A 27,048-nucleotide genomic window follows, 5' to 3' on the forward strand; every position below is an offset into this window, starting at 1 on the left:
TATGCCGTACAGGGGGGCGATGCTGAGCCTGCAGGATTTCTTTCCCCTAATAATTTGAAATGCTGTGGGGTCGAGGGGAGCATTCAGGAGGAAAGGTGCACGCTCGCTGATGGGACCCGCGACAAGGAAAAGTGTGTGTGTGTGTTTAGAGGGTGGGGGGAGAGGAGGAGGAGGGGATACAACATGCCAGATCACCAGGTCTGCTCCCTGTATGTGGAAGGTGAGCACCGCCTCTGAAACTAATTGGGGCAAACGGGTCAGCTATGCAGTCTGGTCTTCACGTGCGCAGTTATATGCATGTTCTGCCCGGCCTGTGCATCCGAACTCTGCAGCTCCCAACTTTGCAGAACAGTAACACCTCTTTGACTTTCCACTGAGCGTGCGGTCGTGCACAAGTTACATCCAAAGCAAACAATGTTCTGGGGTTTAGGGTTAATATGGAGGCCACCTGTACATCTGTCCAGGGGAATGTTTTACCAGCATTGCATGAGGGGGGGGGGGGGTACCACCAATAGCATTCACTCACATACCTTTGATGTCAGCAGGGGACGTGGCCAGTGGTGTGAAAACCTACGCCGGTTCGGGTACAGACAACACGCAGCACATTTATCTAAACGGTGGAAATCTGTGCAGCTTTTCTGCGAGATCAAATATGATTTGCTGAAGATAAATGCAGCCGATGCGTTGCCTTGATGCCATCTGCAGCTCTCTGCACTCTGACTTGTCTTTTGAAAAGAGGCCGACCTGCCAGATGGAAACAAACACCTTTGCTTTTGTGTGAGATCAGAGCGAGCATGAAAAGATAACGGCCAGTGCTCAGTGAATTATTACAAGGGATTAAACGAGTTGAACGTCTGAGCAGCTCGCTGTCTCCTGACTGGATGCGGCGGTCCCTCATATCGGGGCTCTCCGTTTACATTATTCATACGAAGGAGGGTGTGACTTGTTGGCTCTTTTTTTTCCGCCTGTATAAAACGAGAACTTCGCATAAAAGAAAATACAGATGGAGAAAGCTAGCCGGCTCGCCGTGTCACAGAAAGTCCCCTTAAGCCTACGCGACAACGCGCACGCCGTCCCTTTGTGACTCGCTTAATCGGCACGATGCCCGGTCTCTGCGTACTTTGTCTCGCCGCCGCGCTGGCCGCGTTCGCCGGGCTCGCCGGCACCGTGGGGCCGCTGGTGCGATGCGAGCCCTGCGACGCCGGCGCGCTGCTGCAGTGCAAGCCGCTTCCGAAGGACTGCCTGGAGCGGGTGAGGGAGCCCGGCTGCGGCTGCTGCATGACGTGCGCTCTCGGCGAGGGACTGGCGTGCGGAGTGTACACGGCGCACTGTGGCTCCGGCTTCACCTGCCGGCACCGGCCGGGGGAGAGCCGACCCCTGCAGGCGCTGCTGGAGGGACGGGGAGTGTGCGCCGCCGCGGCGCCCAAAAGGCTCAACGGGGCGCTCGTCCCGGCGCGGAAACAAGGTGGGACAAGGCGGCTGCTGCCGCTGTCATTTGCGCTTCTGACAGTAATTGTCATTTGGCGCGCGCGTGTGTGTGTGTGCGTGTGTGCTGTTGTTTTTGTTTTTGTTATTTAGTGCATTAGGCGCCCCCCCCGCCCCCCCACCTCATAAGCTGTTGCTCTGAGTTGACCCGAGGTGTTCCCTGCTCATGGAAAAAAAAAACGATTAAGTGCGTCGTGCCGCATGTATAGACGTACCACTGCATGCGATGTGTTTTCAGTGGACTGTTTAGCAGCACGCCACCATGCACAACACATTTTAGAAGGAAGGAGAGACTGGGGGGTGGGGGGGTGAGATTGCGCATTGATGGGTTTAACATGTCTCCTTTCCTCCTGAAAGTTTGAGCGGATAACACCAGCGACGGGCTGCAGGTCTACGCAGCAAATCATCCTTTGCTTTCCACCACAGTTTCTTCCTGCGTGCGCACGTCTTTGTGCCATCGTGCTTATACCGACAAATCCGAATCACGGAATTAAAATATTTTGACTTCGCAGTTGGCCGATTGTTCTTTTATCGTCATAGAAAAAGCACCAACTCATTCTCACAAACACACACACACACACACACACACACACACACACACACACACACACACACACACACACACACACACACACACACACACACACACATCCTGGCTCCATCAAACCAATAGTTAAAGAATGCCACATACATACTGTAAGTATACAGTATTTAGCTGAGGCTGAGCGCAGACCATGTCCCTGTCTTCTGTAATGTCCTTATTTTCCATCAAAGAAAGCTCATGGATTTTTGTACACAGCATGAAAATATGTGCTGCTGCAGGATTTGGGCCAAAAACATCTCGGCTGTGTGGCAAAGAGGGAGGGTGGGGGGCATTTTCTCAGAGTTCCCCCTGAGCGACCAACACACCCTCCAATACAGCGCACACTCTCAACCAATGAGCCCAAAGTGTATATTTCATCATTGCGCGCAGGCCGGCCAATACCAAGCGACGTCGTTGCTGCATGGCGTTTTGTGTGAATGGATTGCATGCTGCTCACACCGGTGAGACGGCACACATGCCACCTACGTGTGAATACACACGGCTGTGTGTTCAGGCCCTGCTGACGTCAGGCCTCCAGGAGCCCTTGTGTGTTTTTTCTTCATGGCTGTTTGGCTTGACCAAAGTAGTGTGGGGTGTGCAAGCACTCCACAGCCACAGTGTCATACACAAACAGACATGCTTATCCATCAAGCAGCGCGCACACACACACGCTAACTCTCACTTCCTGTCACTTTTCCTGCATATTTCTCTCCTGAATTATTTCCCTCTCGGTCAAGATTCACATAAGCGCATCCCTACTCACAGCATCCGTCTAACAGCGGTGAGTTCCATGCATGCTGAACTCCAGTGACTCCCACTATTGGAGCTGCAGGACGATTGTGGGGGAAAGATCCTAAGCGCCCCTGTTGGTCAGAGTGTCTCAGTGCAGCTCAAGTGTTTCCACAACCATCAGTCCCCATGGAGCTCCATGAGCTGCCTCTCCTCCCAGACATTTACAAGCTCTCCTCACCGCAGTTTGTGCTGTTCGCCCCTGTCCCATTATACTAACAAATTGCGTAACGTGTTCATCTGAAATGCCTCAGATCTTCTTAACATGTCAAACAGAAGTTTATATTAACAATAAAAATGTATTCTTGACGAAATTCTAGAAGGGCTGAACGTCTCTGTCCCCGGTGATGGACATTTACGGACAGTTTTGCAGGCCTTGGATCACTGTTGGCTTCTGACTGCTTTGTTCCAGTTGACGTTGTTGTTGACACCCATGTTGTTATCCCGAGTTCTTCAGTCGCCGGGGGCGATTGCGGAGACGCCAATCACGTCACTAATTGATCAGGTGGTCACGGAGAAAGGGTGGGCTGCCAGCCTGCCTGCCCACACAAGCCACACCCCTACATGCCCGTCCGCCGCCCTCACCGCAGCGCGCAAACACTAAATCTGCTTTGAGTTAACGTCTTAAAATTGTTTGGGTGTGTGTGTGTGTGTGTGTGTGTGTGTGTGGGGGGGGGGGGGGGGGGGGTTCCCGTCGCCTCTCTGCATCCTCGCGTCGTCTCCTCGCTCATTTGGCCCTTTCGACTGTGGCGGCACGGCTGACCGGGTGGCATACGGCTGGTAGTTTGGTCCTCTTCTATATTAGGGAGGAGTGTTTTGTGCCCCCTCCTCTCTTCCTTTCGGGTCAGATGGTGCCCACACTGTCTTTAACGATTTGACTGGAATCTTTGCCAGGGCCGCAGGCTATTAATATATGTGCTCCCTGGTCTCCTACTTTACCCCCTACTGCCAGAACCTCCTCCTCTTTTAGCAACAATACTCGTTTCCCCTGCTTCCCTACACAACATGTTGTATTAGGGAGGGGTTCTCACCCAGTGTGTCTCTGTGACTGTCTCTTGGTCGCATGCTGTGTGAATTTGTGGAAATCAATTCTTCATGTTTTCTCTTTATTACTTGGCATCTGCTCGGGCTCCAAAAGGCCCACTGGGCAACGAGTTAACTTTATTTGGTCTCTTAAAAACAGGCCTCTCAGGCAGTGCAGACTTCTCTGTTGGATTACGAACAGCAGATATCGCTGACGTTCAAATGTTTCATTTGAGTACTTGATCAAATTAAAGCTTTGAAGTAAATTAGAGGAAAATTGTTTGACAATATATAACAGCTGATTCCCTGTCTTTGCACCACATAGAGTTTTGTGGTAAGCCATCATAATACAAGCAGGGAATGTAGGATTTTCCAGCTATTATCTATATGGAAAATACTTTTTTATAGTTAGTGCAGTTCATTTAAGCAATAGATTATTGAGTGCATGCTATATTTATCTACAAAGCTGAGTTTGCGACTCCAAAAGCAGTTGCTTTTGCATTCAGCTCCGTCATTTGATGTAGTTGGATGCAAGGAAGAACTGTATTGTTTTTGCTGACTCAGATGTTCGGACCGGCGGGGATCCTCCGGATGTCAGTAGGTTGAGCACAAGCATACTGGTGCATTTAGGCACTGCTGGCATCCGCTCTCTCCGTCTGAATAGCATTTGTCAATGTGTCGCTTCAATTTGCTGCATTCGGTCACCCACATAAAAAGGTTGTGCACCTTTTGGGTTGCTTTAAATCTCATTTCTGGGACATTTGACTGTTTTAACTACATCAAGGCAACTTAAGACCAGGCCACTTGCCCAATGTGGACGATTAGCCTGAAGATTCTGCAGTTCTAAACACGTTTTATCAGTTTCAGCCTTAACATTTTTTTTAATTCAGGTTACATAAGACATAATAAGACTTTTACGCATTTGGTGGAGAGTAATCTTATCCAGATTTGACATAATCATATTATATATTTATCTTCATCTTCTATGAGTCGTATATTAACTTCAGCATCGTTCAGTGAGAATGAAACATCTCAAAAAGGCGGTTTATTATCTGAAAACTAATGAATGACCTTTTGCCCCTCTAGAGAAGGACGGACATCAGCTAGAAGGCTCTTCCAACGTGACCGCGGCCACGCCGGTGTTGCCCGGCGCGGAGACCGCGAAGGGAGGACACAGCCAGGGCTCGATGGACACCAGGGCTCCTCTCCACAAAAAGCTGATCCAGAAAGACCAAAACAGGAAGACTCAGAGCTACAAGGTGGAATCAGTGTCAGGAGGAGCCAATATGGACATGCACAACTTCTCCCTGGAGAACAAGAGGGAGACCGAGTATGTAAGTTTCACCCGATGAGGCAATGAGAGTGTTCAAGCTGTTATGTTGTCGCTATATGAAGGGAAAATGGGTTATGCAGAGGCATTAAGATGATTAGCTCAATATATACAATAAAATAGCTCCGTCTGTCTCCGTCATGTGACGCTTCCAACAACAAAGAGGATAAGACCGTTTTTCTTGGCTTAAAGCTGTTATCTTGCTACCACCTCTGACTTATATTTATTTTTGGCCTTTCTATGACAAAAATAGTAAACATTCTCGTCATTGAGCAGCAAAAAATGTTAGCATACCATTTTTGACTGAAAAATTAATTAATTCTAATCAATTTAACTAATTTACGGGTGCCATGGCACTTTAAACATACACACAACATCTAACTTTAGACAAAGTAACAGTTAAAAATAAAAGTGGCCATTTTTAAACATGACAATGAATGATGAGCACACATAACCGCCGAAAAGGATGGAGTTTCAAACAGAGTGACTTGCGAATTCACGTCCTTTGAGTTCGGAGTGACGTCAGTCCAGTAACTTTAACCAGCGCAGTGGTTTTTTGTCTTGATGCTTTTACTTTGACATCACGGCACTGAAATAAATTGTTGATAACCATGCAATGCACTTTGTGCAGTATTGTAATTGCACACTGTGTAATGTAAAGAGAGCTATGTCTTTAAATCACAAATTAAAGTTAAGTAGTATCAGTCTCCCCAAATGTCAGCTTTTGATCCAAACGTTGGTCACAACACTACACTGATTACTGATTGCTTACTTACTTACAAAAATATTCTTTTATGTAAAGTGACCGTGGATTGTAACTGTGATGACACCGAGGTTAAACATCTTACATACAACCACCCTTGTTTGTTGCTACTATTCAAACACAATCATTTCGGTTGTATTCTATCAAACATTTCGTGAGACAAGGTACCAATTTTTCCTGAAAGATGACGTCTCATTTCCTGACCCTCAACGAGTTCATTCACCACAGCGAGATGCTGCTGTTCTGACAAGCGCGATTTAGATAGCAGACACAAATAAGATGCATTGACAAACTGTGCAAGGCATTAAGATACATATTGTATTGTGACATTGCAGCCATTAACTGATTTTGAAATATCTTTTAATCCAAGTATTGTATAAATCATGGAAAATCCAGGGCTCGGGGGGGTGTTAGTGAACTTCTATAAATGTGTGGTCGCTCCTGGTGTTCTTCGTGGCCTGTGGTTGTGTTGGCACGAGCGTGTAACGCTGGCGTTGCCGGGCGGTTTGTCATGTCGCTAGGGGCCGTGTCGACGAGAGATGGAGAGCATCCTGAGCGGGCTCAAGATCAGCAACGTACTCAATCCGAGGGGCTTCCGCATACCCAACTGTGACAGAAAGGGCTTCTACAAGAAAAAACAGGTGAATGGCTCCCCACTCTGTTTCGTCTCTCTCTTTATCTCACACACTTAAACACACACACACACACACACACACACCTGTGAACATGCAAAAGACCCACCACATGCCTGAACACTTCCAAAGAATCCTTCCAAAGAATCCTCTCCGGCTCATCCCACCCACCCACACATGCCCCCCACCCCCATCCCTCCCCTCTGTCCTATTTTGTCAGCTCCTTGGGTTGCCTTGACAGCCACATCAACACTATATTATCAGAATGGCTAATAACCATGTATCACTCCGGTAAATGCACTGCAGCCGTCTGACTCATGCCTCACAGGAAATGAAGTCGGTCAGGTGTGTTTGTGGGTGTGTGGTGTGGGAGAGTGTGGGGGGTAGGGATGTAAGAATGCGGTCTGGGAGTGTGTGTGGCACGGTAGATGTGGCGGCAGGGGAGTGTAAGTATGGCGCTTGTTTGATGGCGGTAGTTTTGGTGAGGGTGTGTAGGTGTGGGGTGCTGTTGGTGAGGTAAAGAAAAACAAACAGACTGTCACTGGTTTAGTTTTTCTCGTCCGTGGTGCAGCGGCCTCCGGGCCACCCATGGCCACGCTCACGGGTAAGACGGGGGAGAAAAAACTAAAAAACGAGGAAGCTAAACTTCACTCGGAGGAGGCCCGGCGGGCCGATGTGCTGACCTTGAGGGGGATGGGGAGGATGGAGGGGGGTGGAAGGGGGTGAGAGAGACACATACGGCGTGTCAAATAAATACCGGTGTCCTGTTTCCTGGGAGCCTTATCGGAGGGATTACGCTGATCTAGAGCCTGTTCTGAGAAACGCATGAGTCACAGAAAAAACCCAGCCACAAGCACCATGAGTCAGAGACCAACTCCAGCCTGCACACACACACACACACACACACACACACACACACAATAAAATCATCCTCTCAAATTCCTACCACTCTTTCCCCAAAGTCTCCAAAGTGAGATTTTATTGTCACTTTTATTCAAAGACACTTCTTTTCCTGGATTTCATCAACAGACACGTACCGGTAAAGTGTCAGCTCTGGTCTAAGTGTGTGTGTCTGTGAATGTGTGTCTGTGCAGGAGTGTTGCAGCCCTTGTCGCCCTTTTCTCGGAGGGGTGTTGCGTTAAATCCATCCGAGGGGATGTGCCTTCACGGTGTGTTGCAGAGATTTATGACCGGAAACAGAGCGAAGAGGAGACCGTGTGAACCGTCTAGGGTGACAATACCGTGAAAAGAAGGGAGCAGGGAGAGGAGGTGGGAGGAGGTGGGAGGGGGTGAGAGAGGGCGGGAGGGGGCGGGAGGGGGTTGACTGAGCCACTGAGCAGAGGAAATACGGGCATAACTATACATACGATACACAAGCTGTCTCGGTATCTCAAATGACACCCAAAATCTTTTAATATCAAATGCTTACGAACTGTTGAAAGGTGGCCGGTAAGAGCTGGAGGTTTCATCTTTCATTTTCCGACAAATAGTGCCAAATAGTTCCAGGGACCAAAACTTTTTTAAGGATCAATAGTGAAATAGGAGTAGGAACATAAGTCCATTTGATACATTCCTGATAACGTATTAGAAAACAGAAGCTGACTTTGAAGCTTTTCACATCAAGGAACAACAACATTGAGTCATTGTGTGACACTTGCAGAAGCAGAATATTGTTCTCTCGTTTTTTGTCCGTATTTCAGCTTCGTTGCTATTGCTTCAATCCCGCGCCAGTGATATGAGCAACAACCACATAGTGCTTTTACTTTGAATGAATACAGATCTTTTGAGGCTTGTGTTTCATCAGAAATACTTGGCCAGTATATGATGTTAAGCACGACTGCAGACTCCAGACTTAGATGACTTAGAGTCACTGGAAAGTACTGCAAAGAGGGTTTCATTCAAGTCCAGTTCCTATTAAGCATTTTGCATTCCTTCTGAGTTCAGATTAAATTCATGTTGGTTGCAATGTGCTTAATTACTGACACGCTTTCACAGCGGAAGAAAATGATCATCGAGCCTTGCGAAAGCATTCCTGCAGCAATGTTTGTTACCTTACTGTCCACTCCGCATAATATGCTCAGTATTTTGCCAACACACTGTGCTCTGCCAAAGTACGGCTGTACACACACTGCTGTCATTTGTCACTCTGCACATTCGGCACTCGTGTCCATTTGAATGTACTGAGCAAACGGGAAAAGGTGGACGAGGGCTCAAATTGTAATAGTTTGTACAATGTGTCCTCTTCCCATGTCTGAGGTGTTCACAGCTGTTTCGAGCGACCACACTCGAAGCCCCGGCTTAAAATAGCCTGCTGTGAAATCCTGCACACGTTCTGAACCACGCACACCCGATCGATGGCCTTCTGACCACGTGAGTGGCGGTTTCGCAAAGATACAGAAAGTGCCGCTTTCCATTCGGAATACTACACACGTTAAAATCTATTGCCGTCTACATAAAGGCCCCCAAAACCCCAGAGAAACTTTTCTTATGTCTACTGTGGGTGAGTTTTCATACCGGAGCGATTGGTCGGGGGGTGGAATCGTGTTTGAAGGGTCAGCTATCACAAGGAAAACGTCCCATGCATGCATGTGTGTGGCTTTCGGTTTACATGTTAGCAGTAATAGGAGAAGGTTGAGCGGGGTAAGCCCTACCTCGCTTATGGAGGAACCTATTTTTAGCAGCAGTTGTATGAATTAGTCCAGTATCCCAGTTCAGGCCACGCGTGCCCAACACTGAGCCACTCATTACACCCCACAGAGTTTCAACCTCTCACTCTCTCTTATTCATCATTTCACCCACCCGTCCTTACACCCCCCCCCCCATTTTGCCCCGCCCTAAAGTCACCCCCCCGCCTTTTGTTCTGCCTTCCCGCTCCAACGTCCGCTCCATCCTCTCCTTCCGCCCACCCGGCTTTTTTCCTTCCTTGTTTGGCGTGGAATCCCCCCTGGCAGGGGGTTTGTGAATGGGAGGACAGTGTCTCTGTCTCTGGGGGCTCCTTTAGTGCCCCCAGAGACAGAAACACAGTGTGTTGAGGGGAAAAGGAGGAGGTGTAGCAAGAGGACGAGTCGGTGGGTTAAGGATGTGAGCCAGGTGCCCGGTACCTTCGTCCCTCCTCCTCGCCCCTCACTGTGTCCCGGCGGTGCCAGGCCCATAAGGACTGACTTATTGAGCGTGACTCAGAAGGATCTGTGGAAACGTACACACCGACCACAATGGCTTTATAATAACGGGCCAACCTTCGGGGACGCAGACATCTATTTTCAATCTGTCTCTCTGTCTCGTTCCGCTCCCTCCCTGGATTTATAATCCACCTCGCCTTCCTTCTCACATGGGGAACTCTTTTTTTGTTTTGTTTTCAATACCAGTGCCAGGGCGGTACCTGAGTCACAGTACTGATAACACAACTATGCCTGGATAATACGGACGGTTTAAAAAAGGTACAAAAGCATTACAGTTTAATACCCCATCTTCACATCATAACCACTTTTATTATTAACCAAGGATTTGTGTAATGTAAATGACTATAATCTGACTGTGTCATCTGTGTGAACACCCACAGTGTTAAAAATATGACCTGTGACCTGTTATCGATGTTTTCCAATTGTTTTCTGTACCATTTTTCATATATAACGGAGCAAAGTAATCACATTCATTCATATCGTATATAAAGGTTTTTTATGGACTCCATTCTTCTATAACTATTCACTGTCATTTCTCACGAAACTATTTAACATAAAAGCCCATATGTACTGCAGCCAATCTCAATGCACACACACACACACACACACACACACACACACACACACGTTGATGCACTGTCCAACACCCATACATATACTTGCGCCCCTATACACACATTGCATTTTATGGGCTTGTGTTTATCCCGTGGTCAGACTGGGCTCTTTTAAATGTCCGGGGCGCCCTGCGGCGCTGCTATTAGTTATAAAGGCCGGCATCACAAGAGCACACATTCATGCGGACAACGCACCCGCACACACACCCCATAAAGGTGGCATTATGTGTGTGTGGGTTCGATGAAACGTGCTTTTTTTAGTGACGGCCATGCAGACCAGGCGGGGCCAGCATCGGGTCAGTCAGACGCAGAAGGCTTGGATTAGTGATCACCTTGAGCCACCGCTCCAAAAACTGAGTTCACCCGCCCCGCCTCGCCGTGCCTCATGGAGGACGCGCTGTGCAGTCAGCCAGTTTACTGCCATGAGTCAAAGTAACGAGTGGTGAGTCCAGATAGATTGCTCGTGGTCTTTGAGGTGACCAGGAGTACTTTTACTTTGTATAAATAACTTCTTTGCTGCAGACCGGACGCCACTTGACAAACGTTTGGCCGTCTTGGACATTCTCCTTCTTTGCGTGCATGTGTGTGTGTGTTTGTGTGTGTGTATAGATTCAAGCCATAAAGAAAGGATTGCTCGAGATGACTGCTAATGGTTCTCAGATGAAAGAGAGACTGAGTGGAAATTCAAAGGTAGCCAAGCAACAGGGGAATGCACACATGAACATTTTGCGCTTCCTCTCCCTTCCGTCCTCCTTTGGCTTTTCAACCTTCACACACTCACACGCACACACACACACACACACGCGTGCGCGCACACACACCAAACACATAGGACTCCATCATCATTAACCAGAGCAGAGGAACACAATGTTAAGCTCCTCTCCGCAGTGTCGTCCACTGGGTCAGGGCTGAAATAGAAGTTGGCCGCAGACAGACGATGGCTCCCTGGGGGGGGAGAGGGGGAAGGAGGGGAGGAGGAGGGCGGGGGGGGGGGGGCGTGTACTGGCGGGAGGAGAGGAGAAAGAGACAGAAAACTGAGTAGGACACAAGAGGAGGAGGAGGAAGGAGGAAAAACCGAAAATGATCTCTTGATGAAGTGAGCGCGTGAGAATGGGGCGTGTTGGGCTGCATACTTGCCCCTAGACTGCTGCAGTAGTTGTTGGCGAGGTATTTTAATAGGCCTCCGTCTCTATAAAGCTGCCTTTGATCATGCACTCGGGCTGTATGTTGAAGACGGCGGAAACAGACACCTGGTCGCACTGTAAATTTTGTCGGCCTGCCTGCCTGCTTGTCACTACTTTGCCGCATGCAATGGAGTCCGTAAGTATTGCGAAAGTTTTGGTTTGGGCATTTTGGGAAATATCACCAAAGGGATTTAACAGGGGAACCAAGTGAAGGGTTCTCTGCATTTTGTAAATATAAAGCCCACTTCTGATTTTTAACAGATTTCCCGAGGAGACCCCTCTTGCCAAGTAAATGAGAACGTAAAACATAATTTGACAAGGAAACAAAAAAAAATAAAGACAGTCGGTTAATATGTGTAACACATATGAACAAAATAAATGTTATATTTATCGTCTTTGCCTGCCATGAAGAATGAAATCTGATTGTGTTCAGGGGAAAAGCGTAAGCTAGCCGACTGAGGATATGTGATCATTGCAGTGGGGATATTGAAACAGATCCCCTCAAGTGTCCATGCCGAGCTAGACTGGCAGTCTCCTGGTCACTGCTCATACATAACAGACATGATAGTAGTATCTTCTTTTTAGGCAACTCTCAAAAATATAATGTGAATAAACCATAAATATTCGGTGCTGACTGGTGGTTGCAGATGCAACACAGTTGCATTCTCCCCCGTTGAAGTCATCCATGTTAGCAACCTCAAAACAATGTCCCAATTCCCAGTGTTCACACAAAAAAAAGCCGTTATTTCATCACACTTGCTCTCAAACTCATCACATCTGGGCTGGTGTTAAATGCAAAGGACAAAGGTTTCCTGTTTGTTGGCTATCAATGTGCACCCCTCCCAAATACGCCCCACTGTCCCCTGCAGCCATTGGTTCCCTTTCATTTCTGTACAGGATACGAGAAATGAAGACATCCAATTTGTATTAGTTTAGTCCGGCTTAGATTTTCACTGCGTGTTCATGTAGAATAAGTGCATTAGAGAAAGGCCTCAACTGTAATCAATGAAAAAGATTATTGAACGAAAGTAAATTGCAAGTGTTTTATCGATGTAGATTCAAGCGTCGGCTAAAACATTTCTCATATCATACAGAAAGTGACCAAAGGCTACGCAGTTCGCCTGGTGGGTAAAAGTAAACAACCTTCAATTGCAAATCCACTGGTTTTGTTCTTTCAAAACCAGTGAGCAGCTGCATCATCCGTGGTGAATTGAAAGCCAGTCTGCTGGTGCAGACAGAAATATACACACTTATGGACTGCCCCCTGCCTGATGTTTGTGACTATATGAGTGTGTTTGCGTGCCGGTGGGTGGTATGTATACGTACAGTAGATACAACTCTTGTTTGTGTGCGCCTACATGTTTGCCGATGTGTGTTTATGTGTGCTCGTGCACGCGGAGGCCATAATCACTTCCAGATGATTTTTTAGTTTCTTCCAGTTTCCCAGAATAGCAGCACTGGCTTCCTTGCAGCCCTCCAACCTTGGCCTTGGCAAATACTTTAGCAACTCCATGTTTACCTTCACACTCCTTCCCTCTCACTCACTCCGTGAGTTACTTATTCTCCGCCCCCCCTCGATCAAAAATAAGCTGCTTTTTCATCGTTTGCCCCTTAGGTCGGAGGAGAGATTGGCCTGATAAATAAACTGCTCACAGAAGGAACAAACTAAACGGCCGCTCCGATCTCGATACATTTATTATCTTATTTCACAAGGCGAGCAGCTGCATCATCTGTGTTGTCTCATTCTGATAGATACAGCTCATAAAAGCTGGCAGGCGGCTCCAGACAGCAGGGCATTCCTCTCCGTGATCAATGGTGGTTTTGTCTTATTAGAGTTCTGCTGAGGCATGACTTGGCCTGCTGACAAGCATCCAAAACCTAAAAGCCAAACACGAGAGATAGAGGCTGAATATAACTCACTTTGAGGGTTGTGTTGATGAAGCTGTGTCAGGGTAACCCTTTTCCTTGGAAACGCTAATCTGTTTTTAAGACACTGCGTCCCAAAGCAATAATTCCTCTGCGGCTCTCAGTCTCAGTCTTTTCTTCTTCGTGGTCTTTAAACTAAAGACGGAAGTCAGAGCTCGTTATGGGATGTTTGTCCGGAAACTGACTCCTTCACACCTTTTCTTCATGGGACACTTATTCTTTCTCCATACCTGTTTTTGCAGTGCCGTCCATCCAAAGGCAGGAGGCGGGGCTACTGCTGGTGTGTGGACAAATACGGGCAGCGCCTGCCCCGCTACGACGGCAGGGAGCGAGGCGAGACGCAGTGCTACACCCTGGAGAGCAAATGAGGGGACGGAGGGATGACGAGTGGACGGAGAGAAGAAGACTGGGTGGGGTGTGTGTGTGTGTGTGTGCAGTGAAGGTGGGGGGGTAGAAAGACAAGAGAGAGTCTACTTTGCCCTTTTCATGTAGTTCTATGTAAACATTTGAAGTGGCTCTGGGCCTTTGATTTTAGGTCTGATTTCTGTGGGAGACAGGTGGAGAGCAATGGGGAGGGGCCCGGGACACGTCTCCTGTCCTTCACAGCTATCTGTCCTGCGCTGACGGAACCTTCATCCTTTCTTTAAGAAACACGAGAGAAAGAGAAAATCCAAACATCTGCACTATTCTTTTAGGGGGAGAGGAAGGAGGGACTTTTCCACTCGCTTTAAAGTTTGTAACTGTGACCTGGAGAAAAAAAAAAAAAAAGCACCACCTCCGTCTCTATTGTGTGTGTCTGTCTGTGTGTAAGCGAGAGTCTGTGTGTGTGTGTCTTAATGTGCGAGCGCTTGCGTAACATACCTGTGCGCATCTGCATGTCTGTGCAAGATGGCGTGTGAGTGTTTATTTGTGTAAATACTGTAAGTCACTAAACTCAGTTTAGAGATATCCGACTGCCAATTTCCAGCCCCTTCTCCAATAAAAAAAAACAATGCTGCAAAGGTAGACGCTCTCTGGCTCAGGGTTCATTTAGGAGGACAGGATTATGCGAGGGCTACTTATCCAGCTCCGAAGGCCCTCCAGGGGCCTCTGGCTTGTCCCTCCAGGGGCCTGCAAACGGGACGGGGATGGAGGCGAACCATGCAGTTACAGTGCCTTAAAAACAAACCTTCCTATATCTCCCCACCTTTTCACCACCTGTAGTCTTCCGATAAAGGAATATTTCCCTTCGAATCAACCTTTTGACTATCAAATACTTGTTCCCTGCATGCTTGAAATGTGGCTCAAAGGTGGCTTAAAGGAGCTGATGGAAAAGCCTTTCTCATTGGTTAGTGCCAACTGAAATAAAAGCTTAACACATAGAACACACGTAATGAAACTATTGCAATTAAGCAATTAGGCCTCCGAAATGTGGCGTAGGGCGCAGATTTAGCAGTTAGCTGGTACTGTTTTCCAGAGTAGTTGCGATGATTTGGCAACAATAGAAATGTATGCGAAGGTCTGAGAAGTCACCATGGACATTTCTATCGTATGAGTCTCCGGTATTTAAAACTAAAAGGATGGATCTCTTTGGTCTCTTTCGTGCAACTGTTCCTGTCCGCATCCATGTCCCTCCTCCACTTGAATCTCGCTCTCCTGTGTCCTCATCCCCGTCCGACTCCGGTGCTGAGGTCCTCCAATCCTATATGTCTTTATCACCCGTCTAAAACTTTGTCCTCGTCAGTGTGCCTGATCCCATGCGCGTCTCCGACCCACTAAACCGCGCTGTTAGCCCCCACTCCGGCACCCTTCCCGGCCTCTGGTCCTTTTCCTGTCAGTGGTGCAACCTGGTGTAGGCTTGTTTGAACGGGACGAGTCCGTTGTGATCGGCCCGTCCTACCGCAGGTGCCAGCTGCCCCTATGCTTCAAGCCCAAGCACAAGCACTTAAAGCACTTTAGCTGCGCCGCTACTCATCAATGCATGCAGTTAAAGACAATTGGACCTATCTGCATCTGCATACCTTTCCTTAGAGGTAATGTCAGATGAAAGAGTGTGATACTGTTAGAAAACAATAATAACCCAGGCAGGAAAGGGATATAAATAAAAGAGTAAAATGAAGCAACACCAGGACTTCTGACAGCAAACTTAACTAACGACCCCTCAGAGATTTTCCATTCAATGCAACTTTTTTCTTTTGTTGTTGTTGTTGTTTTTGTTTCTTTGAAAAAAAAACTGCTTGTATGATCATATGCCAACAAATCTCCACAAGGTGGACACAGCACCAAATATGCATTCACACAAGTGGCAGGGGGTCTGAGGGAGGAGGAGGGGTCCTCCGCGAGGAGCTTCCTGCCCGATGCTCTCCCGCATCCTGTGTAAAGACTTGAAAAGTGGAGAGAGTGCCGACAAAGAATGCTTGCCCAGTAGCTTGGTAGCATGACATCGGCTGTACACGTCCTTTAATAAAGAGCAGCAGCTTACAACTAACCTGTTGGTGCTTTATCCCACCTATTCAAAGACTTTATGTACAGGGAGGAACGTGCATACAAATATGTTTAAGCTATTCCCTCCCACATATTTGTAAGTGTGTCTTTTTATATTATTATTATTATTATTTCCTGGCCAGCTATGTGTCGGACTAGACATCATGTACAGTACTTAAAAATACAATTATTTATCTAAAAAAGAATTATAAGCTGAACCAAACTATGTTTTCTATGTTTTCAACAATTTAGTGGCTCGCCAATTGCACAGCAAAGTGTATTTGATTAAGTGTATTTTGGGGAATATAATCACTAATGAATGTTTAAAAAAAAATAAAAAAAATGTATGAACCTTTTCCTTCTGCTGCTCAGCAGGGTCATTTGTAAGTTTCAGCCTCAGGCAAAATCTGCGTCACTCAGGCCCTCCGGCCTCTCGGTTCCCTGCTTCTGAAGGCCGGTGGACCTCTCACCTCTCAATAAGTCACTTCTCTCCATGCACACCCGGCCGCCCCGCCTCTGTCTGCTAGTGCAGAGCCAGGAACACACTTCTTTAATGTCACTTTTTATTTTTTCCTTGCTGGTCATATCAAGAATCTCTCTGTTAACGGGTCAATGTATTTTGTTTTTAAGTTTATCCTTCAAAGAGTTTTTTTTTTTTATACTTAACTAGAAATCACACCGTTATTATTTTCTCTGAGAAATGAAATGATGTTGATTCAAAGTATAATTTGTATTTAATGTCTTCTTTTTTTAAAATAAAAAGTGAACACATTCTAAGATGCTGTCGATGTTTGTTTTCCGGTCTTCTGAGACCTTTTTGAAATATCTCTGGGAAGAAGGAGGCCTGTGTTGACACCAATAAGCATATCAGCTCAGCTTCACCTCTGCAGGCAATCGGGGCATCCAGTCCTGGAATGTGTCAATAAGGATAAAGCAAAGGTTCAAATTGTAAAGAATAAAAATAAATCTGGTGGTGCCAAGCAGGCTGGCAGTGTGCACAAGAGGTTGAGGCGAATTCCTGTGCCCAACCGAGGCAAACAGAGAGCGGGTCAAAAGGCAGCGCGGAGCTGCATGTCCCCACTAACTGTCTAAAGTTAGACGAGGACCTCCACGTTAGCGATAACACTGCACACAAACACGCCAAATATAGAAAATGTGGTGCAGGAGTGCATCTACACACAGACGTTCACAATCACGCCCCGATGGGGCTGATGTTTTGCCACCTATGGATGTTTGTACACAGAGTAAACGTGCCTGAGGTGAAAGAAAGGCCGGGAGCGCATAGCTGAGGTTAATCTTTTTATTAAATATATCGCCTTTTTTTTTTCTTCTTACATTACATCTCAAATACAAAAGTATACATGTACACCTGTGAGCAGTTTGCCACTTTCGAATAGACACATACAAACAATAATTCTCTCTCCAACAGCAGCACGTAGATGATGAGCAGAGGGAGGGACTCGCTCTTTGTGGTCATGTTTTCTCCGTCAGAGAGAACAGCAACATGTAGGATAAACTGGCAGATACATCAACACGACTTACATCAGACACATAAATATTGGAGGTAGGTTAATGTAGAAATACCCGTCTGAGAGGCGGCGCAGGGAGGCACTGCCTGTCATGCAAACTGCAAACCCCACGGAACCATGGGAAATGTTTTCTGAGTACTGTTTAAGGATTCCCGACTGAGAGTTTTGCATTTAATGACAAGAGCTGATCACGTGTCAAATCAGAAACAAAACAAAAGACATGACAACAAGGTGAAAATGAATCTTAGAAATACTTCTAGATGACATTTGGTAACTCAGTGCTTTTGTTCTTGCTTGGTTTTTCACAAACCAAACCTCCCAACAACTCCTTAAGGGTAGAGCGAGCTCAACTCATTAGTGGAGTTACTCAGGGCCAAGATACATATGTACACTTTATACACCCAACAAAAATAATAATATAATAATAACAATAAGGCAAAAAATATATATAAATACTCATAAAATAATTACAAACAACAAATAAAAATGATATAAAGTTGAAATAAATAAGGCTGAAGAGTAGAAGTAAATGCATCAATATTAAAAATCTTCTTTTCAGAAAAACAAAAATAGATATATTTTCTCTTTGGGACGGGTGAACAGGAGGGAGAGAGGGGATCGGGGTAGCCGGGGCCCGAAGTCCCGAAATGACAGTGTACCTGAATAAAACACCACCATGGACAAGAATAAATAAACAGCTATCAAAAAAGGAAAAATCAGTGGCTTAATTCTTCTTTTTTTGTGAGATTGGACTTAATCTTGGTTAATCTCTTTAAGGGCACTCGGCGTCCGCAGGCAGGTCAGTCGACCCTAAAATCTTCTTGCCGTTCCAGGAGTTCACACACCAGCAGCGACCCCTCTGTCCGTCCAGAGAGGACTCACACTGCAGGAGGAAGGAAACAGGAAATAACGTTATTCAACCGCTTGGATCTTCATTCTGTTACGCACACGTATACTAAACATGTAACACCATCAAGAAACGCACACTTAAAACCCTCTGCATGCAACGGGCACTCACTCGCACTCACACTTTTAAAGCTGAGATTCATTCAATCATTTTAACTCCCACATACACACACACACACACACACAGGCACACAACCTGGTGAGATTATCTCATGCTAATTGGAGTTATAAATCAAACATCGGGCGGAAGATAATTTACCTGTTTGGGTTTGTAAAGCCCGTGTTTGTCGCAGTTGGGGAGGTAGAATCTGGTTAATTTGTCCCCTAACTTCTGCTGGGATTTGACAATCTTGTCCAAGGCTCTCTGGAGCTCCACGTGACAGGGCCCCTGTAGAGAGGGGACACGTGGGGAAGAAGGTGGTTAACAGAGTTCCGCAGCTCCACGGCGCCACACGCAGAATGGATCACAAACAGGGCCTTATCAGAAAGCACGTGGGCCGACATCAAATATAAAACTTTTAGCAACAAGCGTTCCTATTCTCTGCTGTCTCCCCATCGTCTCCTCGGACAGCACGCGAGCTCCCCCTTGTGGTGCACGAGTCCCCTCCCCAAACCTCCCCCAAAAACTTTTGCTAACGTACACACAGGGGATTTTATAGATTAAAAAAAAAAAAAGATAGGCTACAGCGTGCTTCGGTCTCACCTGTTCGACCAGTTTCCTGCGGATGGCGATGAGTTTGGCTTTCATGCTCTCCTGAGCTTCGGCAGCAGCCCTCGGATCGTTGGGTTTACTGTGGCCGGGTAGGTAGTGGCCGGGGTCCGAGGCGATGGCTGCGTTCTCCATCTCGGCGTCTGGCTCTCCCACTTCTGGAGAGAGACATTGAATGAATGGAAAGCAGGGCTCACTGAATGTGACTGTAGCCAGGTGTCTCTCTAGGGAGGTGGGGTGGGAAGGGGGGGTTGCAAGATTGCAAGAACGAGGATTTTCCGGAGGTATGGAGCTTAAAGGCCTACCTTGCGTCTGGGGCTCGGGGGTCGGCTCGGGCTCAGTGCTCTGCGTGCACACGGCTTGTCCCCGGGTGAGGGAGTGCAGCGGCCGCGGGTCGCCGGGTCTCGGGGTGCACCTCATTCCGGAGCCGCACGGCGCCGTGTAGATCCCGCACAGCTCCTCGGCTCCCAGGGCGCAGGCGAGGCAGCATCCGCAGCCGGGTTCCCGCAACACCTCGGCGCAATCTGGCGCCACATCAGGACACTGGCTCATCTTCTCCGCCGAACAGGGGGCGCATCGGATCGGCTCTGGCCCCACCACCGGGGACCCTAGCGTCCCCGTGGACAGCACGGAGCACAGCGCTGCCACCGCGAGGTGCTTCAAATATAATCCACCCATGGCCAATGTAGTCAGCTGGATACCAAATCAAGAATGTCAAACGTAGAGAGAATAATCAAAGGTAGAAGTCGGATTCCCACGCGATTCTGGCTCAGTTGCGTCTTTCGTTTGATTTTGGGGAAAATGTCTAACTGTGCGTTGCGCGCAGCCGTATTTATAGCCGGGTCCTCTGTGAGTGTTTGACGCATCGGCGTTATGAATGATTTCTGGAAAGAAGGTGTGATGATACGATGGGCTCCGATTGGCCAGCCAATGTCCGGCCAGGCAGCTCATTTGAATACAACAATCATGACAATATTTATTTTGGAACAGGCAGAGCTTGCACGTATCGCTGGTGAGTGACGACACCAGCGTTGGATGTTGCAATCAAGGACCTCCCCGACCCCCCTCCAACCCCTCCCCCTCCCTCCCGCCCCCCTTTTTCCCATGCTACACTTAATCACTTTACCCTACGCCGCCGCCCGCCCGGATCCCAACCACGCAGGCAGTGCGTTTATTTATTATTGTTTGTTTTAAATGACAAACATCCGACATGGCGTCACTGATTTTAATCGATTGCAAAGGTGAAACCGTTCCGTGTTTTCCGCGCCGACAAACACAAGCTCCTCTCGTGAGGAACAACTGGGGCTATTCATCAGGGTTTTTTTTTTTCTTTTCAAGAATTGCCCTTCCCGTACTCCTTACACAACTTTGAAGCAAACTGTAGTAATGAGCGCACTTTACGCGCGCCCACGTTGCGCGCGGAGAGCGTGGCCCCACCGGGAGCCGAACCAACGGCTCCGATTGGACTCGGGAAAGCGTCCGTGCATTGCGAAGGGATAATAAAAGACACTTTGAAGGAATAGCTGCGCAAATGAGGCTCGCCGCTGAGTCAGAGGCTGGGGATTGTTCGGCAAGTGACCCCCCCCCGACCCGCGCGCACTGAAGCGGTTTTTGGGCTCCGTCCATGAGATGTCCCGTTGTAACTACCCGTTTCCTGTGACGAGTATGGGATCGAGCTATGAATGGGGCCGGGTGGACATGGCCACAGACACGTCCCTCTGCCTCGCCGCTCTCCGGGGGGCTTTGATGGTCCCACGCCGGAACAGCACGCCTGCTTTACGGCATTTGGTGTTTTGCTTTAGGACTTTAAAAAACACCCAGAACTCCGACCTCAGAGCAAATCTCCACTTTGATTCCTCTCTTTCATTACCCTGGCTATCAATTTTCAAATTTGAATGAATTTCTTTTTTCTGATGCAATGGGCTGCTTTGCGTTGTGTGCAATTGCGTTGCAGGATTGCATCATCTGACGTCAACTGGCGTTAACTGCCACTCTCACATGATGCTCTGATCTGTATTCCTCAACGCACTGGATGAATAAAGCCTTTCCTGTAGTGTAGTACTGTGTTGTGTGGTGAGAGTGTTTTCTACTGCCCACCACGGGGACATCTTCATTTAGGTCAATCTGATTACGGCCGATTACAAACAGGTCTGCACAGTAATTCAGTGCAGTAGCTAATTCATTGGAATATTTCCATATTTAGCCACCGTGTACTTCTGCTAAAAAAAACTATTGTAAAGTACTTTACTTTAATTATACACAAAGTAGGGGATTGAGTGGAAGTAATGTTGTATGTACGTACAAGGCACTAATAATAAATCACATACTGACATCCCTTTTGTGTTTTAACGTCATTTCCATCTTCTCATCATTTCAGTCAACAATATGCATTGTACTGCTTTTACTTAAGAATGTGTTCAGGATGTCCATACTAAACTCCTACATACAAAGTTAACTATAAAACAGTTACATTAAGTCAACAGGAAATAAAACTAATTTTTGGTTAGTAGGTTTGTCTCCATGGCTGCTCCATATCATTGAAGGAAATATCGTATCGTTTTCCCCAAACGTACTCTTATGATTCTTGTTTGCCACTAAAAAATACGTAGAATAAATTTCTGTCAGTTTGAAGTTTGTATAATGGTTTCATTTGGTCCATTCAATAAATGATGTGCGCATGTGCGACTGAATACAGCATGTCACATACAGAATGTTCCTATGTTTGTTTTTTCTCACTCTCACTGGACAGAATGTATTTTAACGCATAACTCAATATGATCATTCTCATCATGCCAACTGTGAGAGGAAAAGGTACACGTATTTAAATACTACTTTGAAAAAGGTGTAAATATTGTACATTCACTCCACAACATACATATATATCATAATGATGTTAAACTCAGACAATATGTATATAGTTGATTAAAGTAATTACCTACTGTATATGACCTATTTAGGAATGGTACTTGACAAAATGTAGTTTGCTAATTACGCTTCACCACAACGCACCGTAGTCTGTAGTCCTACTTTTCATTTAGGTTAGTGTTTAATGCAGTTACCTACCCGCAAGCTAAACATTTAAAGAAATGTACCTGTAAAACGGCATCTTTTCATTGTGGCACCGCTTCAAGAATCAAAAATACCTTTCAAAACTGCTTTTCAGGTTTACCACTTTCAAACGTTTCCTGTGTTACATCCAGTATGTTTCTCTCAGTCTGTCCTCCGGTGGATTGTGAAAGTGGACTACCAAGGAGCTAAATCATTTATTTTCTTTATTTTGCTCAAATGTTCAACTCAACTTAAGATTGATCTCCTTTACCGCTCCCTGCAAGGCCTCCGCTCCTGTATAAAGATGGTCTGTGATATTCTAATACAGGACCTCATATGTCGGACTGGCTGCTGTTGAAAAGCACAGCATGCGCCCGTCTGGGAATTAGGAGGTTTATGTAGAGACGGAGCGGCGTGGGGGATTAAACATATGAAGTGTTCTCATGGAAGAGCCACATGTGGTATCTGAGTGGTCAAACAGAACACAGTTTTCGCAGGTCAGGAATAGACCTCCTTTTTCAAAAACACATGTACACAGCAGGATCAATCCAAGAGCCAAGTCCCCGGCACAAAAACCACAAATCCCTCGAATGGGGGCTGCAGGGTTTGTGCTACAAAGAGCCATGGTAGGGGTGGGGGTGGACATCTGAAAGAGCCGGGGTTCCCAACTCTTTCCGATGTCACATGATGGACATCAAACTGCGCTTGGCATTGAACGTCCCAAGACTGGAATGTTTACTTTTGACAAGAGCATCGGGAAAAACAGTCTTGTTGTCTCAGTAGCGAGTAGCTGCTCACACCCACACGCACATCCACACCCACACGCACATCCACATCCACACACACATGCACAGACACACCTGCAGGCAAACACACCCTCCAGGTTCCGTTTATGGTGATCAAAACCTTGCCCTTTGGAGGGCGTCTCTGACGGATGAGCTCAAAAAAACAGAGTTGTTTGAAATCGCACCCACAGAAAGAATGCATACCTGTGTGAATACTACACAGGCCGACACCCAGAGGCTCTCTGGGGTTAACGCATATATGCACTTCCGTCATTTGGAAGGAGAGGAAGAATTTCTGTTATTGTACCTTACTCAATGCACTCAGGGGTAATACTTGAGAGGTTATCAGGGCAGAGGGAACAACCGGATGAGTGTATAAATACAGACAGGCAGACACGACTGGAAAAGTTGAACAGTTATTGACCAAATTGACCAAATAAAGTGAACAAAAGCAAATGCAGGCTTACAAAGGCAGATGTACAGGTAGATATACAGCACAGGTACAAGTTCCAGGATCAAGGTTTCAGATACAGGTACAGGTACAGGAACAGATACAGGTACTGGTATAGGTACAGGAACAGGTACAGGTACAGATACAAAACAAGTCACAGGCTCAGAAACAGGCACAAGTACACACATAGGTAAAGGTTTGGTACAGGAACAGGAACAGGAACAGGTCCCGGTACAGGTACAGGTACAGGAACAGATACAGGTACTGGTACTGGTACAAGTACATGAACAGGAACAGGTATGGGTACAGGAACAGGTGCAGGTACAGGTACTGGTACAGGTACAGGAACAGGTATGGGTAGAGGTACAGGAACAGGTGCAGGTGCAGGTACAGGTACTGGTACTGGTATAGGTACAGGAACAGGTACAGGTACAGGAACAGGTACAGGTACAGACCAAGTCACAGGCTCAGGCTCAGAAACAGGCACAAGTACGCACATAGGTACAGGTATGGTACAGGAACAGGTACCGGTACTGGTACTGGTACAGGTACAGATACAGGTACTGGTACAAGTACATGAACAGGAACAGGTACGGGTACAGGAACAGGTGCAGGTACAGGTACTGGTACAGGTACAAGAACAGGAACAGGTATGGGTAGAGGTACAGGAACAGGTGCAGGTGCAGGTACTGGTACTGGTACTGGTATAGGTACAGGAACAGGTACCGGTACCGGTACAGGTACAGGTACAGGTACAGGAACAGGTACAGGTACAGGAACAGACCAAGTCACAGGCTCAGGCTCAGAAACAGGCACAAGTACGCACATAGGTACAGGTATGGTACAGGAACAGGAACAGGTACTGGTACTGGTACTGGTACTGGTACAGGTACAGGAACAGGTATGGGTACAGGTACAGGAACAGGTGCAGGTACAGGTACAGGTACATGTACTGGTACAGGTACAGGCCAAGTCACAGGCTCAGAAACACACACAGGTACAGGTATCGTACAGAACCCGCATGGAACAACAATAACTTTTTCTATAACCCTTCATTAGTAAGGGTCATAGTGAGGTAAGTGGTCTAGCAGAAAAAACACTTTCAGAGCAGTTACACAATGACAAAATTAACTTCCACTTTTTTTATCCATTTCTCCGACTTTACATTTTCTTACTCCTCTGCACCAAACAAGTTGCTAAAACACACAAGGTTATTTACGTCTTCAGATGATAAAGAACCTCTCCTCTTCTGAACAATATGACCAGCAAGAGAAAACCATCTTTCACAGAGTGCAGATGCTGTATTATCAGACTGCTGTGTGAGCCTACATGTCATCAGTGGGAGCAACAATTGGTGCACGTTGTAACGCATTTATAACGCGTTAACATGCCCATCAATAATAACAACATGACTGAGGGAAATGGGATGGCATGCACAACAATGCACACATTACTCACATAACAATCTTATAATAATAGATATTATATAAATATAATTTTAGCAGTGATAATTCAGAATGAATTTGAAATGAGATAGTTGTCGGTAAATGGACTTTAATCATGCAAGTGGAAGAGCAACCAAAAAAAGGTTTCTTATCTAGGGGATTATTCTATAAAGAACATACTTTTTTTTTAAAGGTTTATGGGTTAGGAACGGAAAGCAAGTATTAATCGGGCAACTTGAAACACATCATGTAATGTTTTGAGGTTTGATTTCAATTAAAACACATCCTGCTGAGTGGAATGAATGTTTAAGGCTGATGTAGTGGTGCAGATGGAAGCTCTGGTCTCTGTGAGCGACTGTGTGGCGTCGATGGCGTGGTCTGGTTAACCAGCGTCCTCTCCCAGGGCTGCGAATCAGCAGCCAGGAATGTGATGTGAGTGAGCACAATGACACTAATCCTCAGCAAAGTTGTTCTTTTTCTTCTCCTCTCCTTCTCACAAGATTTCCTTAATCGGATGACCCACGTCTTATTGAACAAGCAGCGCAGATCATAGAACGGGGTTTGGGAGAAAAACACCAAAACAGAGCAGAGGTCATTCATGGCCGAGGAGTCTTGGGACACACTCACTGTCTTTGCAGCACCTTGATGTGTCGTATGACGGTTTCCATGCAAGTTTCGGTGTGTTTTCAAATCTACGAGCTTGTGATGGTACAATTGTGTGTGGGAAAGCCAGGAAATCCAGGCTCCCATGCGCCAGCATCCATTGTGTGGAGTTTCCGCCTCTCTCTCTCTCTCTCTCTGTTTGTATGTGTGTGAGTTTAGCTGCAGTGCTTCCCTCTCTCGCTGTGGCCCTAATGAGAGGTAGAAGGAAATCTGAGCCAGAGGATTGCACTTGGCAAAGTTAACTGTAAACAATTGGCCTAATGTGTAAGGGGAGCTGTGTTGTTAGGATTTACCATTATTGTGTCCCCATGCAGGCTCACTGTTACTTTGCTCCTTCCCTCCTGCTCCTCCCCCTTCCTTCCCTCACATGTGCGTCTTGAAGATGGTTTAGACAGTCTGTCCAGAACATCCACATCAAAGGATTCTCTGCGATAAATAAAGCCTGTAGGATCGTGTCCAGCCAGGAAGTGTTACAGTAGCCACTCTTGTGAAGTGGCATGGATGGACTCCACTTAACGCTCAACTTCATTGCCCCCCGAAGGTCCAGCTAATTGTGCAGCATGGCATTGTAGTACATGCAGGAGAGAGATGGTTTGTTGGGTATACAAAGAACAGATGAGACTAATGTTTGTTAATGTTAAACACACTGTGATAAACAGAGTTTAGCATCTGGGTACATTGTGCTAACTCATGCAATGCATCTCCTTTTCAAAAGACGAACATGAGACTGGACATTCTAGTCCAGTGTCAGTTTTCTTCATAACATTTTCAACACCTCGTGTAAAAGGAAGGCTGCTTAAATTGACCATCTCTATATGGAATTCAGAGCAAAGCCATGATTGAGGAACTGCCTCCACAGGGCGCTCAACATCGGAATGGCTCCCAACAAGGGGAACACTGCTGACAGTGTACATATAATAATGTTACAAATAGAGCATTGAAGCATACCAAGTTTTTTCCAGAAGGTTAATGTTTATATTCTCTTTCTGTAAAAATATCCACCAATTCTGTAGGCTTCGTCCTTGCACCAGCTTTTTTTGTGTACATTGAAGCCATTATATTGAAGTCACACTGCAGTTTATGATGTGCAGGAGGGGATAAAAGGAGTATTTTGTTGATGCTCTAAAGAGCACCATTCTTTTTCAATTCTTTGAAAACAAAAAAAACAAAAACAAAAAATTCCACTTGCCTCCCTACTGTGTATCGGGATGGCGGCAGACAACTCAAAAACTGGAAAAAGAAACCCCCAAACCAAACACCTTTGACTGGTACTGTGTCTGTGTGGTGAGATTCCTGCATGACTAAGAGGAGAAATATGTATTTAATCCATTTCAGCAGTGGGACATCACATGTCTGCTGATGTGAGTCTGTAGGTCAACGCATTATTCGCCAGATCTGTTTCTCACAGGATTCAGTTTATGTCAGGTCACCTTAGTCCGCTCTGTTTCTGAGGTTGTTATGACATTTTCTGTGTGTTTTAAGGTGTTCGTTCTCAGCACGTCACATTCCATCTGCGTGGACGTTCAGAAGAGACCAAACAT

The 27,048-nt window shown here is 46.5% G+C and overlaps 2 protein-coding genes across 2 annotated transcripts; one reads left to right on the top strand and one right to left on the bottom strand.

Annotated features, from left to right (window-relative positions):
* Nucleotides 1-572: 572 nt before the first annotated feature.
* On the top strand, nt 573-16,748 carry igfbp3 (insulin-like growth factor binding protein 3). The gene is made up of 4 exons (XM_078107880.1): nt 573-1,465; nt 4,967-5,214; nt 6,495-6,614; nt 13,751-16,748. The coding sequence occupies exons 1-4, from the start codon at nt 1,102-1,104 to the stop codon at nt 13,874-13,876; spliced, it is 858 nt and encodes a 285-aa protein (XP_077964006.1). The 5' UTR covers nt 573-1,101; the 3' UTR covers nt 13,877-16,748.
* Nucleotides 16,749-17,257: 509 nt separating this feature from the next.
* Nucleotides 17,258-20,148, bottom strand: LOC120824330 (insulin-like growth factor-binding protein 1). The gene is made up of 4 exons (XM_040185075.2): nt 19,421-20,148; nt 19,110-19,273; nt 18,666-18,794; nt 17,258-18,383 (listed from the first exon to the last, which is right to left on the bottom strand). The coding sequence occupies exons 1-4, from the start codon at nt 19,791-19,793 to the stop codon at nt 18,273-18,275; spliced, it is 777 nt and encodes a 258-aa protein (XP_040041009.1). The 5' UTR covers nt 19,794-20,148; the 3' UTR covers nt 17,258-18,272.
* Nucleotides 20,149-27,048: the final 6,900 nt, after the last annotated feature.

This window comes from Gasterosteus aculeatus, chromosome 8, assembly GCF_964276395.1.
Source record: "Gasterosteus aculeatus chromosome 8, fGasAcu3.hap1.1, whole genome shotgun sequence".
NCBI lineage: Eukaryota > Metazoa > Chordata > Actinopteri > Perciformes > Gasterosteidae > Gasterosteus > Gasterosteus aculeatus.